Source organism: Rutilus rutilus (genome assembly GCF_951802725.1).
Source record: "Rutilus rutilus genome assembly, chromosome: 20".
In the NCBI taxonomy this organism is placed as follows: domain Eukaryota; kingdom Metazoa; phylum Chordata; class Actinopteri; order Cypriniformes; family Leuciscidae; genus Rutilus; species Rutilus rutilus.
The window spans coordinates 31,684,830-31,703,921 of record NC_140225.1 but is presented as its reverse complement, the minus strand read 5'-3'; the positions used below and the strand labels follow the sequence as shown (position 1 = coordinate 31,703,921).

General features: G+C 38.7%; 1 protein-coding gene across 7 annotated transcripts in view; it reads right to left on the bottom strand.

Annotated features, from left to right (window-relative positions):
- Positions 1–4,053: 4,053 nt before the first annotated feature.
- Positions 4,054–19,092, bottom strand: part of eml4 (EMAP like 4) — a 100,949-nt gene continuing 85,910 nt past the window's right edge. For all 7 annotated transcript variants that reach the window (XM_084390950.1, XM_084390945.1, XM_084390948.1 and 4 more), the window contains 9 exons: positions 18,203–18,328; positions 17,896–18,027; positions 15,816–15,883; positions 15,619–15,707; positions 15,431–15,528; positions 10,306–10,393; positions 10,006–10,104; positions 7,888–8,018; positions 4,054–5,864 (listed from right to left, as the gene is read on the bottom strand). In XM_084390950.1, coding sequence (XP_084247076.1) covers positions 5,370–5,864; positions 7,888–8,018; positions 10,006–10,104; positions 10,306–10,393; positions 15,431–15,528; positions 15,619–15,707; positions 15,816–15,883; positions 17,896–18,027; positions 18,203–18,328 — 1,326 coding nt within the window. In that variant the 3' untranslated portion in view covers positions 4,054–5,369. The remainder of the gene's footprint in view (positions 5,865–7,887; positions 8,019–10,005; positions 10,105–10,305; positions 10,394–15,430; positions 15,529–15,618; positions 15,708–15,815; positions 15,884–17,895; positions 18,028–18,202; positions 18,329–19,092) is intronic.

Sequence of the window (19,092 nt, the reverse complement as noted above, 5' to 3'; positions counted from 1 at the left end):
AGGAAGACTGTTCCAGAGTTTAGGTGCTAAATAGGAAAAGGATCTGTGCACCAGCAGTCGATTTTGATATTCTAGTATTAACTGGCCAGAGTTTTGAGATCGCAATAGACGTGAAGGACTAGAATGCGTTAAGAGCTCGCTCAAGTACAGATGAGCTAAAATGTGTATAATGTTTAATAGGGAGACAATGCAGTGTTGACAGAACAGGGCAAATATGGTCATATGATATGGCCGCGGCCGGTGTTGGAAAACGAATGCCATGCTTCCTAATGATATCTCCCAAGGGTAGCATGTACAGAGTGAACAGCAACGGTCCTAGTACTGAGCCTTGTGGTACACCATACTGAACTTGTGATCAATATGACATCTCTTCATTTACTGCTACAAATTGGTAACAGTCAGATAAGTATGATTTGAACCATGCAAATGCAATTCCACTAATGCCAATGACATTTTCGAGTCTATTAAAAAGAACGTTGTGGTCTATAGTATCAAATGCAATGTAATGCATACTTCCCTACTATATAGTAGCTGAAAAACAGTATGTGACAAAAGAAACGGTATATAAAGCAAGTAACAGCAAGTACCTGATGACCTCCTATTTCTGGTGAGATTCTGAAGTGTGTATACGATGGATGATGAGGCAATGATTGTGAATGGCAGTGAAGCAACGCATCTGATGCTAGTAGGTTGCATGATAATGACAAGATTGCGATATAGTACACCTGCATCCGAAACACATTCATACTTGTACACTTTTAAACACTTTATAGAGGTCGAGAAGCAATTACTTTTTCAAAATGAGTACCTACTCAAGAGAGTATGCAATTTCAGGCGCAGCGCAGGTTTGTGAGTAAAAGAAAACTTGTAGACTTCTGTGGAAACAACAGTGGTGTTGGACTTTATACTGACACCTACTGGTGTGGATGTAGAAGCTCGCAAAAGCGTTTCAGGGTTTCGGTTACAGATCATGTCGCCCATGACTAATTTATTACATAACCAAAGTGTTGAATTATAGAGAAGGTTAAAGAGATAAAGTGAGTAATATTCAGCTGGTCATGACTCTACACTGTTTTAAACAGTTGTCAAAAGTATTTTTTTTTTTTTATTTAGGTGTAAAACATTAGTGAAAGATCTTTAAATGGATAAATGACTGAAGGCATCTCCAGAAGAAAAACACAACAACTGTTTTTAAAATGTTTCTTTATTTTCTAAATTCTTCAGTATTTTCTGCCCATTGGCAGGAATGCATAAGAGACAGATTGGCTCAAACTTTGTCACAAAAAAAAAAAAAAATTGCCTTTCCATATTTTGTTAACATCATTGAATCATTTGCATAATCAGGATCATCATTGTGGTTTTCATAACGGTCATTCTTTTCATCAAAAAAAGTTTCGCTTTTTCTCCGCACCATTATTCGATGAGTATATAATCAAACACCCTGCAAACAGTAAAGCATTTGGAAGTCCAGAGCTGTAGTCAAGCCCAACATTTCCTCCAAGTGTAAATACAATCACCAGCTGGGAATCTAGACCCGGACGTTTGCATTTCCTCTCTCTCCCCGTGCATGTTTTGGAAATTAGCTCTTGGATATTAGCAGATATAAAAACACACACACCATTCTCCTCAACCGTGAAGGCCAATACATTGATATCAATGGTTTCTGCGTCGCTTCCCTTGTGTTTTTGAATACTCTCTAAAAATACCCCAAACCTACACCATTACTACTTCCAACACACCATTCACTTTTCAACATCAAATAACAAGGCAGATCATCAGCAACATTCAAACAACATTTGTGAATGCAACCCTCCGTTCGGCTAACCGCTTTCAGATAAACGAGTATGTTCTTGGAAGTGACAGGTCTACAGAAAGGCCCTGGAGTCTCCAACGCATCTGAACTCATACCACAAGGCCAACAATCCCTCACTTTTCTTGTGGATGAAAACAAGCTCCTAAATCACTAAATGACATGAAGCATTGCCCTTGCACTTCAGAGCAACGTCCTCCCCACAAAATAGTTATATACATACAGGTACACCAATATATACACAATAAAGCCAGCCCTGAATGCAACAACAAAGATGACAACGAAGGTCTGTGAAAGAGCGACATAGAGCCTGCAACTTGTGTAACGATTCTGAGAGTTGCCCTTTTGATATCAATGCTGTGCTGAAGATTTAAGAGGCCAGACGTTCAGGCAAGTGGCCCCAAAAGTATTTTGATACTTAAGTCACACTAAAAGAGGTCTGAATGCCATTACATTAGATACAATAATATGAATGATAGTGATCGCTTTTCTGAGCCATTTGTCAGCTGGTGATTTTAGTGCATGTATCAAGTCGGCACTTTCATCTCAAGTTCACACTGGTGTCCTATCAGAGGAACCACAGAATCACATTAACTATCAAAACGATCCACTAACGTTTGACATCCACAATGTGTCACAGTACTTTTGTCTTCATTTTGAACTCATTCAAATGTTTTTTTTGCGAAATGTCTTGCTTGAAAAGTGTGCATGTACCATGTTTCTATAAAGTAAATGCCACTTGTATTTACTTGACACTTCCCTAACTAGGCCTAATGCTTTGAAATTCATACATTTTAAGTGTGGCTTAAGTGTCCCACTGTACAGGACAAGACAAAAAACTTTAAAAACAACATGGAAGTCCATGGAAAATCTAACTAAGGCAATCTCAGTGAAAACCTTCCCACTTGCTTAAAAAAACAGGAGTAGTCCATAAAGCGTACATAAAAAAGGTATAAAAAGTTAACTGCAGACCAGCTGAGGGGCATTCAACTAAACACCATCTACAGCGCAAAAGTTGCATAAACACACGAACACCACACTCCTCTACCCATCTAAAGCCACCTAATCGACTATTACATCCATTTCATGCACTTAAAAATCACCTGGATCAGACACATACTGTATGAATGTGAGGCAGTTGAGTCTTGACATCCCTCAATACTGAGTATCTGAATGCTGATGTGTATTATATTATACACATCACAGAAGATTGTCATTCTTTCACAATGAAAGGAAGGAAACCCAAATGACTGTAAAAGTGTATTTGTACCAGGTTTCTCAATCCCATTCGCCAATACAGCAACACATCCTGAAATCTGAGAGTGTAAACCATGCCTTTGTACACATACAACGCATTTCAAAACCCTGCAATGCTTCCCTCGTAAAACTGGTTTGAAAGCTGTTTTCATGTCGTAATATTGATGATTTAGGTTCTCGTTCATCAAGCAGCACCGGAGGAATCTTAGCAGCTGCGCTCGTGTTTCTCTGATTTGGATTATTTTTCTCTGAAATCAATCACTTCATCTCATGATACTGAAGCATGTCAAATTCATAGCTCGTTTATTGATTATTTAGTTGAGCTTCTTTTTCCATCCATTGTTGAGGGAAACACAAAAAGGCTTGGGAGCATCCTCTTATTAAAAAAAGTACTGTGGCAGTATCATGGAACAGTGTTGGTATCATATGGTAATACCATGGTATTTTTTGAGTAACCCCTAAAGGGACATTTTCTCTCGCAAAAGAATTGTTTACCCCAGATCATTTTTGTGTGCGCTCGCCAATACTTGAGTGAAATCATATGAGGTGGGAGGAACAACTATATTTTAGTGCTTTCGCGTCCGAACGCAAAGTTTCTCTGGTGAACGCAATACTTTTGCCATTGAATGCAAATGTTTTGCAAGAGAACTCAAGTTTCTTTTCTTTCTTTATATATATAAATATAAAGATACCAAACTCAAAAAATACCATGATATTCCGTCCTGTCGGTGTCAAAAAAATGGCCCAATTTACCTGAATTAGCCCTATGGTACAAATAATACCATAATAATACCAACAACAACAACAAAAACGGTATTATCAAGGTACTTTCTGGTGCTATTACAAAAAGGAGTGGAGGGAAACATTCGTTTTTCCTTTGACTTTCTCTTTTAGACTCTCTCCAAAAAGAGTGATCCTGAGAAAATGTGAGGGAGAGAGGGAATGAAATAAGCGGCGACTCGCGTGCACATACACACTCACGCACGCACATTTAAGACTCGTTTAATCTTTCGTTTCTCTCATACGATAAAAAACAAGAACATCTCAGTCCAATGAACAAAATGACAAGAAAAACAGTCCCAAAATGAAACCTAAAAACAATTGAGTCTCAGTGAGAAGAGAGTCATTTGGATGAAGGATTAAAACGGATGGTGTGAATCCACAGAGGAGATCTGAGGCAGATGTGAGGGTGGTACGGCATCTTTAGACTGAAACTGGGGGGGATTTATAAAACAGGCAGGTTTATCGCCATGCAGACCCCATCTTGAGGCAGGTCAGGCTTGTGTGTGAGATGTGTTAGCTTTGAATGAAGTGCGCTGCTGTTTATGGCTATTCTTCTGTAAAGAGGCGATGACAATCATGCCGAGTTGAAATTCAAGGTGTCCGTGGCGTGGACTATGGCCTGAATCGTTGAGGTCCTTGAGTCCGACCAATGAGCCAGGGCCCCTGCCTGGCGTCACCAGATATACATGTCCAGTAGTTTTTGGCTCAGGGAAAGATGCTATGCAAGCATGCAAATCAGCTTCACATGCAGTCCTCCACCAATGTTCACAGAGAGCGAGAGAATAAAAATGAGCATCATGTGACCTCATTAAAATGGTTAGGTCATTCACCCACCCCCATTTTGTTCCAAACCTGTATGACTTGCCTTCTGCAGAACGCAAAAGAAGAAGATATTTTGAAGAATGAAAGTCAAAGGGGTCCATTGTTGATTTGGACTCAACTGACTTTCACGGTATTTTCGAAAACATCTTCGAAACATCTTTAAAACACTTCAAAACAACATCTTTTGTGTTCCACAAAAGAAAGAAAGTCACACAGGTTTGGAACAATATGAGAATTATTATTTTTTTTTAGGGAACCATCCCTTTAAGTGAGGAGTATTGCTGTATATGCCAAATGCCAATAAACAAAGCATGTGTCCATTTGTGTGTTGTATTTGTGTGTTAGTCTGTGTATATGAACTCGCACTTTGTTTGGATCTAAAACTGGTAAATCCCCCATATATCACAGTTACTGATGTATGCATGTGTGTATTAGTGTTCGTGTGGTAGTGTGTGTGTCAGTGTAAACCTGTAGGTGCGCTAAATCTTTTCAAAGGTTTTTAACTACACATTCCTAATCCCTCACCATCCAAGTCGGACCGATGCCTCCACGACCACATCCACTGAACAAACCGTCAACGTAACAACAAACTAAGACACGAAATGAAAAGAAAATCTCGAAAGGATAAAAACTGAGAAGACTCTGCTTTTGTAATCCGACAGGAATTTGAGCAGGCGAGAGAAGGGGTCGGGCCGCTTTATAAGGGGGGGTTAAAGGGCATGCCCTCGTCACTGGGCGTGGCCGTATCGTCGCTAGGCTCGAGGCTGTCCTTAGGGCTCAGGGTGCTGTCAGAGAGGGGCGTGGCCTCATCTGAAGGGGGCGGGGTTTCAGCCGAGCCATCCTGCTGTCCATTAGGAGTGGCCGTGTGCAGGGGTTCGGGGGGCGTAGGAGGGGGAGTGTTGGTGTCAGGCTGGGTGCTGATGGGTAGCGAGGCTGGCACCGGCACGGGCTCAGTAGGAGTATGGGGGACGCTGGGTACCGACGCCACAGGGCGAGGGGTGGAGTTGTGCAGCAGGGAATCGCCCAGGCCCAAGCTGGAGTCGCTGTGCACCAGGGAAGAGGTCTTTTCCACCAGACGCCACTGCATGATGCTCGTGTCCTTGCCGCCCGTTGAAATCAGGTGATTGTCGTTGTGCATGAAGCTCACGTTTGTCACGTGACTGCTGTGGGCGCTGTACTTGTGGCTTGGGGCCTGCAATTAAATAACAAAACCAATCAAATTTCAGATAAATCAATGACATAATCGCCCTGGCCTTAGGAAATTCACCCAACTACGTTCAGACTGCAGGAAGAAGAAGATTCAAAGCCGATTTTTTTTCTCATATGTGAATCAGATGTTTTTTCCAAAACAGTGTAAACAGCACATGGAATCTGATCTTTTTTTATTCTGATTTATTCTCGCCACTTCCACGTGTGGTCCTAAATCAGATACAGGTATGATGTTTTGCAATGCGACTTCAGTCTGAACCGTCATATCGGAGTTCATTCATCACAGTTCTGTGCCATCTGTGCCACACAAGTCCTGAAAAGTGAAGCCAAAGCATCTCGATCGCCCCCAGGTGGCTGTATGCAGTATAGGTCATAAACCCCGCCCTCTCCATGTAACGTAATGTGACGTGAGACAAACGAAACAATCAAATTACACATCAAATCATTTTTTCCAAAGATGTTTTCTGTCATTTTCGCCAGTTTATCACACTGATGTCAGTTCAACTGTTCGTTCTTTAAATAAGTTATTTGATGCTATAAAAACGGGGTTGTGACGTCAAGATGTGATTGACAGCTTCTGTGAGTGAACAACTGACTTTTTTCTGGATCTTTGGGAGGAGGAGATTGGAGCTTTAACTTTAATTTGTACATTTCCATTACTGTTTATTTCACACCGACATATCAAAATATATGTAGGGTAAGTGCAAATGTGCGTATAAACTAAGCTAGCAGGCTAATCGCTTATCTGTATGCTATGCTAGTATATAAGCTAACTAATACAGACATAAATGGACATTATAACGTAGTTGAAACAGCATTTATCATAACATGATTTTGTAGGAATTGTAATCAGGCGCTAAAGAGAGTACCTATTAAAAGCAATCTGAACCAATGGGATCGCTTGGGGTCCTAAAGGAGACCCGATTTCAGGGGGGAAATTGGGCACATTAGTGGCCCAATTTGTCACTACACCGGCTTCACTTACTACAATGGAAGAGAGTGAAGGTGCCTCACCCATCTTTAATTACAGTCTATGTTCTGTGCTAACGGGAGTCACTCCAAAGATGTTACGAGGCTCTAGCTCTTTGGTCACTCAGTTAATATGGCAGACAGCTGTGTAGTTAGTCAGTGGAGGGACGGTGAGCTGTTATACTCATAAGTATTGCGGTGACCGCTCTATACAAGCAAAACAAGGGAAAACTATATGAGAAAAACCTTATCTTCATCCTCCTTATTGCCTGCGCATAAATTCACTGGCTTCCACGGCACATCACCTTATAAACGCATAAGACCTCCTGAGCAATAAATCGGAATTGAGCACTAAGACTTTTACAGCTCAAGTTCTGACAAAAACATTTAAACCGAGGTCGTGACTCTCTGTGGTCATTCAAAATCCCAGGATGTCCTTTGGAAAAAGAGTAGGGGTTTAACCCCGGCATCCTGGCCAAATTCACCACCTCCACAAATATTATTAAAGTCGCAATGAAACGGAAGTAGTAAAGCTACTTTCTTCTGAATTGTGATAATAGACTTGCTTCTATCCATCGGTTGTTGATTGGATGGATGCAGATCTGAATGTGAGCTTGCAGTCGGAGTTTAAGCGCACTAAATGATTGGATAAATCTGGCACACGTCACCAGAGAGAAGTCTGTCATTTCACTGGAAGATCCAGCTATGACATTTTGATTAAAAATAATAAGGTTAAAAAAAGGAATTGTTCACAATAATATCAATAACACACATTTAGAAAACAGAAAGAACTTATAATCGTATCAAAATAAAAGCTCCCTGGAGCTTTCATACGGACGTACATTTTGCAGTAATCATTCCTCACAGACAGTTTTATTAAGTTAGGAGTTATAAATGCTAATAAACTGTGAGATTATATCATGCCCTAGCGCATAGATCTGACAAACCATGTGTGTGCTTCTGTGATTATCTCTCCGCATGCCATAGGGATGAACTGATTTAAACTATGGTAGTGAAGATGGTGTGATGTGACAGACCTTTGGTCTTGAGCAGGGATACTGGAAAAGATGCACTTTACAGAAGTCATCAGCCAGAGCGATCACCTTCCTGTTGTGAGATCGCACCAGGGCATTGATATCTGTCCCGTCTGAGCCCTCCGGCCAAACACCTGCACACACACACACACACACACACACATCAGTGCACAACATCACAACACTGTGAGTCACAACACTACAAGAAAGATTCTATCAATTTAATAACTACATTCATCACCAGCCTGTCAGTATTAAAACAATGTAGCTTTTCAAACAAGTGATAATTACAAGAAACGTGGAGGAACAAAACATTACATCATGCTTATTATTGCCTCATTTGTTTTTCCACCAAGCGAGACGTAAACGGATTTATCAAGCACACTTTTCTAGAATGTTCTTCCTCATATTTAAGGAGTCATTTTAGTCATTCAAAGGTTATTTTTACACTATGAACATTTCAATCAATCATAGATCATACTGATGTGGATATGTTTGCACAAGCTCGGTGTCACCATCATGTCAACAGATCATTCAAATTACAATGTTATGATAGAGTACTTCACATGAAAATCAGTCTGAAGACTATGATAGACAACCAAGGAAGTCTCATTTTTTAAGTTTCATTACAAGCTGATCACACATTGCCATTAAAAAAAAGTGATTATTACATGAACATTCTTACATATAGCCCCTTTAAACAATTGCATTGATAAATATGGTTCATCATTGCTTTTAATTTAATACTATAAATTAAAAAAATGTTTATTAAAGTGTTTTATTGTTTGTTTTTACATTTTTATTTAATGTGCAAATTTGTAATTTAATCTTAAACCGATAGCAAGAAGTAATACAATTCAATTCCTTCTTAATTTTAACAAGGCAAGGTATTTTTGACCTTATCAATATAACATTCATAAGCACATAGACACCTCACCACAGTCAAAAACTACGATCATAAATGGATTAGGAGCCTTCAGCAAGATCACCAGCAGGAGGCAGAAGAACACCAGGTACAGGACAGACACACACGCACACACACACACACACACTTTCCTGTAGCATCATTCATCTACTGCTCTAATCTATTGGCTCAGTGCTGAGGAATTTGTACAGTTTTACCAAATATTTTTCCAGTCTAATAAAGTGCTAAAATATGTGGAGCTGTGGTGAAGACTGGGCTGTCTTTATTCAAAAGCACACCGTGTAAATGTGCAGCCGTCTCCAGCATCGCAGACAACACACTCTGCTGACAGATAAAGTTTTGTGGCCTGAACTACTTTTGGGTTTTGTAAATTACCCTGCTTAGACATGAAGTCACTCAGAACCTGAGCGAAATTACAATGACAGACTATAACTGCGTGAAAAAAAGACAAAAAGAAAGAGAGAAGAAAAGGGAGAACAGATGACTGACAAGCAGACTAATAAATAGATGATGAGCAAAATTTGTCACCAGAAAATGAGCTAAATATGACAAAACCTTCCTCTGGGGGAAATCTCCATTTACACAAATTATATATACTGCATATAATGTGAAACAAATATATTTAAATAGAAAACAATTATATTACACTGTAATAATATTTCACAATATTACTGCTTTTACTGTTTTTTTGAGGATGTCTTCTTTTACACACACACACACACACACACACACACACACACACACACACACACACACACACACACACACACACACACACACACACACACACACACACACACACACACACACACACACACACACACACACACACACACACACACACACACACACACACAATTGTTGTAAAAAAACAATAAAAAAAAAAGGTTTATAATTTACTTTATAGAAAAACAATAGAGGTCCGACATGTCATCATTTAGACTGCCAGTAACTGTGTGTTGGTGTGTGTGTGAGAGAGAATGACTAAGACCCCCTCAAGACTGAACCACTGACAGGAAATGAGTGTGAAATAAAGCATACAGTGCAAATACCAGACACACGTTTGGAAAAAACTGACGAGACATGCAAACGCAGAACACACACACACAATACTCATAATACATTATCAATGCAGGCGTCCTTCTAACCAATTTTCAGTCATAAGTCCCATAATGCATCACTCCACAGATACTGACCAAAGACGTGGAATCCGAGCACACAGGTATACGAGGCCCAGTCGATGTCCTTGCACTCAGAACGGTTACGAATCAGCTTACAACCGTTTGGAATGTCCCCTGTGGAAGAGGGAAGACGACAGAAAAACACAACATTTCAACAACTTTTGGTCCAAAGGCAAACACAAACCACAAGCTGAAACAGTCACGGTGAATTTTACCCCACCAAAGACACAAAAAATTTAATATGATCGGACATTAATGTTTTTAAGAGAAACTGAGCCAAAGAGAGCGTTTTTTGTTTTGCGGTCAGACACTTACAGTAAAGGATTTCATAATCTCCTGAGTTGGACATGATGAACTTGTTATCGGGGGACCAGTCAAGATGTGTTATGTAGCTGGAATGTCCCTGAGGAAACAGATTAAAAGATTTGACAATGAAAAAGGGGGAAGAAAACAGTTCTATCACAGCATTTGTTAAAAGCAGAACGAACTGTTCTGGATCACAGAGCTGCTCGAATTCTGTAGGAGGACAAAGACATTGACAGGAACTATTCCCCCCAAAATAAAAACTCAAAGTTTTATGTCATAAAAATGTCATCTCTGTATGTTTTGCAAGAAAAACTTAAAAAAATAAATCTTCCAGGGAACACAAAAGAAGATATTTTGTAGAATAGCTAAGCTCATCTTTTCACTGCAATGAAACGTAGTGTTTTTATACGGTTCAGTTCCAAAAAAGACACTATAAATGTACATTCATTCATCTACTGCATTTTAAACCTTCAATGGCCACACAATATCTTTGTGCAAGGAAAAGACCAAAAACAATGTCCCTGTCGGTCGGAAACCTTGCATCTCCATATTTTGTCATTTTTGCTATTATTTTAATTTTAGAAATCATCAAATTCATAAATCATTACAAATATTTAACCAATGAAAAGTAATAAAAAGAGCCCGTGACTAAACCTCGTATCTCCATTGGATCCTCAAACTGTCAGTCAAATCTCATAGCTCCGCCCACCTCTATCGTGAATGAAGTGCCACACACGTCAACGCAAGAGTAAATAATGAACTGGTTCTTTGAATAGGTACAGAGTTTTTAATACTCTTTAAAAACTTTATAAATTTATAATAAAAAACTATATATAAAGGCTAATGTTTTATGTATTTGAGGAGCGGAGAAGAGTGTCTTAATCTAGCTTTTGTCGTCGAGTCACATACAACACTGTCTTAAAGGGATAGTTCACTTTGAAATAAAATTTTGTTATGTTTTAGCTTACCTCAAGGGCATCCAAGATGTAGGTGTCTTTGTTTCCGCAGTAGTTTCAATTTTGATATTTTTAGGTCAAACCGTTCTTGTCTGTCAGTCAAATAATGCAGGTCGATGGTCACTGTCTCAAAACACAAGCACAGAGTCCAAATGAAACAATTCCCCATCGTAAGTACACATTGATGGCCTAAGACACGAAACGAGCGGTTTGTGTGAGAAAACGAACAGTATTTATATCGTTGTTATCTCTTGAAAACAGCACACGTCCAAATGATCTGACGGCGCGGGCGGGTATAGATATATAAATAGATGTCGCCTTGGCTACTGCAGTTCATTGGAACGAAACCGTAGCCAAGCGACATCTAGTGTATACATCTATACCCGCCCGCGGGCGGGTATAGATGTATACACTAGATGTCGCCTTCGCTACTGCAGTTCATTGGAACGAAACCGTAGCCAAGGCGACATCTATGTATATATCTATACCCGCCCGCGTCGTCTGATCATTTGGACGTGTGCTGTTTTCAAGAGATAACAACGATATAAATACTGTTCGTTTTCTCACACAAACCGCTCGTTTCGTGTCTTAGGCCATCAATGTGTACTTACGATGGGGAATTGTTTCATTTGGACGATGGGGAATTGTTTTAATTTGGACTCTGTGCTTGTGTTTTGAGACAGTGACCATCGACCTGCATTATATGACTGACAGACAAGAACGGTTTGACCTAAAAATATCAAAATTGAAACTACTGCGGAAACAAAGACACCTACATCTTGGATGCCCTTGAGGTAAGCTAAAACATACCAAAAATTAATTTCAAAGTGAACTATCCCTTTAAATAGCCTGTGTGAAGCACGTCGTCTTTAATAACATGAGATTTGGGCCAAGTGACAGAAAAAACTGAGCGCCCACATTGCTAAAATAAACTTAATAACCTGTAAGTTGATGAACATATAATGTGATGCACTTATTGCCTCAGATGCAGCCATTCAAAGCATGTATGTCCGAAATTGTTCAAAAGTATGCTAAAGTGTGCGTCTTTTTCACAAGGGAAATAACACACCCTGAAGACTTGGAATGTGGCGTACGAGTCACATGGACAACTTCCATGATTGTTTTATGGTCCTTTGTTGTCCTTTTTGGAACTTGACAGCAAATGAACATCCATTTTCAATGTATAGAAAAAAGCAGCTTGGACATTCTGAAAAATCTCTCATTTTATAAACATATCTCAATATTTCACAGAAGACAAAGTCATACAAGTTTAAAACAACATAGGGGCGAGTCAATGATGACTTTTTAGGCAATCCAGCTCAGGATGCATAAAATCAATTGAGTTCAAAAGTCTAAAATCACTCATCTCTCCAGCGAGACAGGAAACGTCTCACAGACACGGACAACTAATCAAGGGATTGGAAAAGGACACACAAAAAAAGGCTTTTCAAAGAGTGAACGCAGTGGAGTCGATAAATAATGCTGGAAGGGTTTCCACCCTGCTCAATCTCTGCTCATCTGATTTGGCACTGACTTATCCGAGTCAACAGGCTTCACTCCCACATGAGCACTGACGTCTTTATGTGTGTGAGTGTGTGAGTGTGTATTTTTGTGAAAGCCTGCTATCTGCACACCATCTAATTCCCACTAGAATACACTGTAAAGATCACCTATCGCTCCATTGCCAGCTTTTCATACACATACTGAGATGTGATTTATGTTTCCAGTGTCCTGTAGAAAGAGGTCAGAAGAAGTCAAGCATTCCCACACTGCACATGGTTTACAGCTCAGTGGTGCTTTGCTTGGAATTTTTGACCTCGACAGTATTTGGACACTTTTGCACACTTAATACACATTTAAAAATGTATGAATCTCACATGAATTGCGTAGATAAACTATTAAACCTGCATTCAAATCCTGGATTTAGTTTCAGAACAAACTTCTCTTTTTCTAAACCGTTTTCAAATACTTAATCATCTGTAGTTCTTTTGACAAATGTTTTCTAGAAAAAGTTTTTTTTGAGGTTTTTGTCTTGACAATAAATCACTCAGTTTGATATTCTGAAGTTTTGCTTGCGTGTCCAAATCTGTTTCGAGGCCACTGTGTGTGTTCATCTGCTCTAATCTGTGTGTGAGTAACATGCTTCAACTACGCAGACACACACCAGAGCGAGTCGTTCGCCAGCATCAATAAAACCACAGACCAGTGTTCCCACAACGTCTGAATTCCCATCGGAGCCTCAGACGAGTCAGGCAGTCGAGAGAGGCACGCTTTCATTGACACTTCAAAACCACCGTTTCTTTTATTCCGTCATTCTGTGAAAGGAGTGTAATTTGTCTCCATTCTTGATGAAGGACGCTAAATACAGAAATCTGCTTTAAGTGTTTTTCAAGCTAAAATATTGTATGTTAAAATGTGGTGATGGTGTATTTTTTTCAAACATATTTTAAAGAAGTATATTACTGTTCATAAATTTGTGGCCAGTGAGATTTAAAAAAAAAAAAAATTCTATTCAGCAAGGCTGCATTAAAGGAGCTGTATGAAAGAAATGTATTTCAATTAATCATAAAATGGCCCTGATATGACACTAGACATTAAGAAATCATGTTCAAATACTTATATCACTGACAACAGTAGTACGGCCAGGATATTGTCATTTAAAAAGTGAAGTTGCAGCCCTCAACTGATGTTGATGTTGTCATGTTGTGTTTTGGCCTGAAGCGCCACCCTCCACCTATCTACCAATCACGAAGTCAGTAGTGTTTCGGCATCCGGGTTGCCAGCTCAGCTCTAGTTACCACAGCTACAGCTACAAACGTTCCTGCTGGATCCTGCAGCCTATCTGGCAACCTCGAGTCAGGGGGGAGGGGGAGGGGATACACCGCTCTACAGTAATTTAAAAGTGAGTGCAGTACCAGTTTTGGCCACAATCTTACATACGGCTCCTTTAAATTGATCAAAAGTGACATTTCTAATATTATAAAAGATTTCTGTTTCAAATAAATGCTGTTCTTCTGAAATTTATATTCAAAGAATCCTAAAAAATATGCATCACAGTTGCCAAAAAAATAAAAAAAAATAATAATTTTGCAGCATAGGAAGGAGCATAAGAGACTCGTGTAATTCCATGTATATCACATAGAGCCAGACATATTTCTATTCAAAATTCAACATTTTGTCATGCAATGGTTTTCCCATTGACAATATATCAATCACATTTATTTGATATAAAAACATCTTTCTTTAAAACTGGATAATTCATTTGTGTCCATGAATTTGTTCACAATTGGATATTTTTGTCTGCCAGAACGTATAAATCTTCCTCTGTAAAGCACCGGTTTCACAGAATGACTCTATTATTACTGTGATCTCGCACAGATGTAAATGCCACGAAACTGCAGAAGAGCAGGAGAGGAATCAGAAGAACAGTGGTGTGTGATTGAGAATGTGTTGATGTGGTTCAGTCACGCACGGTAAAGTTTCATTCCCCGCTCTCGCAATAGTGGAAATACACAAGAACACAATGACATGAACCGTAAAATAAGTCACAATCTTTCATTGACGGATTGATGAAAGATATGTTTAAAATGCTTTATCTTTGTATTCTTATTTGTTTCATACATGTCTAAACCATTTTTAACTAAAAAATAAGATTTAAATACATTAACTATTATTTTCAAAAAAGTTTTCAAAACAAAATCTTGAATCCATGAAATTTGTGGCACCAGTAGCAATGTTTTTGGAGTTAAAGTGCCCATATTATGCTTTTTTGGATCTTGCTTTCATGTAGTCTGTAATATAGCTGTTTGTGAATGTAAACGGTCTGCAAAGTTTCAAAGGTCAAAGTGCAGATAAAAGAAAGAAGCGATTCTGAGCGGCCTGAAACCTACGCTAATATGCTAATGAGTGTTTCGGACACGCGATGTAAGCGGTCGACCATCTGACCAATCAGAGCGGATCAGACCTTCGGAAAGGGAGGGTTTTAGAGAAACTGAATCCTTAATCGAACCGTTTCAGACACTGTGAGAAAAGAACTGATGCTGGAACGTAAATTATGCAAAACATTTGTTTTTTGACCTTGGATGCATGTAAACCTATTGTAGGAGACCTTAAAAATGAAATTAGCTGCCTTCTGTTCAAAGTCTGTGCAAACAACCATGTAAACGTCAGATACTCACAGTGCATTTCCCATATCTGCTGTATTTGCGTCCCTTATCCGACACTGTGTAGAGGTAAATGAAGTTATCATGTGATCCCACTGCCAGCAGCGTGCCATCTGGGAAGAGGCAGAGAAACGGTGAGCAAGAGGGGCACTTGGCTGTCGGCTCAAAACAGGAATGCTAGAAACACACACACACACACTCACCGACAGAGAAGCGCATCACTGACAGCTGCTCATTGCCGTCTGTGTGAATGGCCACCAGGTCTCGAGTCTCTGCGTCCAGGGCATACCACCTGAGACACACACAAAACACTGTCTGAACTGCAGCCGCTAAACCATTTTAGTGTTAAATGGATGTACGTTTATGTCAAATTTCCCAGAAGAGATGACGGGTCACTTACTTCCCTGAGTGAGTACCGATGGCAACAACCGAACCGCTAGGATGGAAGTCAGCGCAGTGCCCGTGCTCCTACACACACATCAGTGAGCACACACACATTTTTTTTTTTATTAACAGAAATTAGGAGAGGCAATATATTCAAATAATAATATTAATAAAGAATAAATATAAATAATTAAAATAATTAAATCAAATAATTCCAGATGTTTTAGAACTGACTGTATCACATTTTCTATGACCAATTAATTTACATGACGTCTTTCATGTTTACGGGATTTTAGAAATTTCTACCTAAAGAAACATTTAAGAGTTTAACATAACCACAAAAAAAATCATAATTTAATTTCCATGACTTTTCCAGGTCTGGATACCACACTTCCCTTCATATACAATAGGCTGTGGAAACCCTTGATCTGAAATTAAACCAAATTTGAGGAGGAAAAAATATGAAATATGTAAATATGTATTGATTTGAGCTGTTTGAACTTATTTTCAATTTAGTTTTGCCTTGTTTAAAATAATGTTAAGGCATTTCACAGCCCTCTTGGGAGTGTGCTGTCGCCCCCTAGTGGTCCAAAGGTTTGGATAACTTTAAAGCTATTGTAAAAAAACTGATATGCGCACATCAACTAAATTCTGTATAATTGCACCATTACAAATGTAAACTTCAATCTTCAGCGAGTGCTGTGATTATAAATGAACCGCTGTTACAATAGGCGCTTCTGTGTAAAAGGTTTGGTATTTACCAAACTGTGCAACTTGTCTTTTTATTGATGTCTCAATAAAAATAAAAGATTTACAAGAAAGTGTTGTAAAGTTTGCCAAAAAATTCCTCAAGCACGTCTATTTATTCTGCTTTGTTTTTGGAGTTGTTTCTGGAATATTAAGCATATATCACATCTGGATGAAGGGAAAGTTTGACAAAGTCAAACAAACAGGTTTAATCCCTTTGGTATTTTCTGAATAATGAAACGCTGAGCTATAATTTAAAATGCTGTGACATTTTTTTTTTTATAATAAGATACAAAATGCACAATTTATGGAAGTAACCACAGTGAGATTAAGTATAGAACAAAACCGTAGTCCTGGTTGGTTTTAATTGTGACCCCCAAAAACACCCCTAAAGTCACACAGGAGGCTGATGAACTATATTACCTGGAAAAGGTTGGCGTATTGTGTGCATTATTACTAACAACTATAATATTTAAATTAGCATTGGCTTGACAGTAGCAGTGTTTCATATCCAAGGTTCGAAAAAGAAAATAATAAAGCAGCGGTCACGAAAGTTTGTGTGCGTTTTTAACCGTTGCTGTTAAAAAACAATTCATTTTAAACCGCTGAAACACAATAAGCAGCGAAACTTATTTTGCTAAATGCACGAGTGTCAGAGACGCACACACAAAGACGCTGCTCATAAAGCACGTGAATGATGAACTGCCGCCTAATTGGGCTTGAACGGTCAAATACACACACTTATGTGTCCGAAATGCCCACGTCTTAAGTGAAGGTAAACAGTAGAGAAACGCATGTGTAACAGTATATTGGATCTGAGAATTCGCAGCACCTAATAAACCTGTGTTATTAATGTTAATCAAACAACAAAAAAGAGAAAATCTCTCTTTTTCAGTCAGAATACATGTAGACATATTCAATGGTTTTAATAACATTTCATTATTTTTGACAATTTATGTAGGCTAGTATTTTTCATTTCTACTGCTTGAAGTTTTTCAGAGGTAGGTCTATTCTTTGTTCTGTTGTAATTTGTCGTCTTATTGCTTGTAATTATTTTATTTGTTCTTATGTTATCACTGACTGTTTACTTGTTTTCAGCAAGCTTGACAGTTTTATATATAGGGTAGCATTAGCTCTTTTTTGTGATATTGAATTTGGTGACAAGAATTATGAAATTTCAATGGAATCAAACATTTTGATAATATAAAAACCTTATTTAAAGCAAAAAGAACAACAGTATTTTGTTATATAGATCATCATCATCGTGAAATACAATTACTCATATCATGATGTCGATTTTGGTCTCTGCCTAGCACAGAGTGAGACGTGTGTTAGTGTGAGTGTCTTACGTCCAGCAGTCTGGTCCACTCCAGCGTGTGGTCCACTGAGCTCCAGAGGCACACCTGCCTGTCCTGAGCGCAGGAGAGGAACAGGTCCTTGAAGGGGTGGGACGCCAAACCCCACAGTTCATCCGTGTGCCCCTACAAACAGAGACTCCCATGAAACTAACTCCACAACCACTGCAGGTAAAGCACATGTGTGATAACCACTGGCTCTGCTTTTGTGTGATTCAGATCAACATGATTTGGCTTGTTGAACATCCTGCTTTTCGACCCTGAAGGTGCACACGTGATTAGCGGTAAAGATGAGGTTTACCTGCACTTCCACCTGGAATCCGTCATTGAAGGTTCCTCTCAGAATGAAGTTGCGTGACGTTCCCACCAGGAACTGCTCCCCCTTGCCCTCGGCCACAGCTCGAATGGTGCCGTACTGATCTGGGACCTGAGGAAAAGCAAACAGACATTAGAGGTGTGTTATTTTCCTATGTTGCTATAAGAGCTTGTTATGTTTCTATATGCTATGGTTTACGGGTAACACTTCATTTTAAGGTGACAGTTACACGTAATGTGTACTGTACTAGTGAACACCGTAAAAACAGTTAATTATGCATAATTACAAAAAAACGAACCCTATAGTAAGTCCATGTAGTTTATTAATATTACTGTACTTACACTGTAACAACATCGCCATCAAATAATGGGTTACACTTTATTTTAAGGTGTCATTGTTACAGTGTAATTAGATATTTAAGTACAGTGTAATACAATTAACTACATGTACTTACTGTAGGGTTAGGGTAGGATTATTGGTTGAGGGTTAGTTGCATGTAATTATGCATAATTTACTGTTATTACTATGGTAAGTACATGTAACTTCTGTAACGAGGACACTGTAAAAAAGTGTTACCAAATAATGTGTAACTGATTTACTTTGCAATTAATATTTATCAGTATCTCATACACTCCCATTTAAAAGTTTGGGGTCAGTAAAATGTGTTTTGAAAGAAATTACAACTTTTATTATTTAAAGGATGCATTCATTTGATCAAAAGTGAAAACCAAGACTTCTGTTCTTTTGAACTTTCTATTAATCAATGAATCCTGAAAAAATTTATTATGATTTTCACAAATATATTCAGCAGCACAACTGTTTTCAACAGTAATAATATGATACATTGATAAATAAAATCTTAATTACTCCAAACT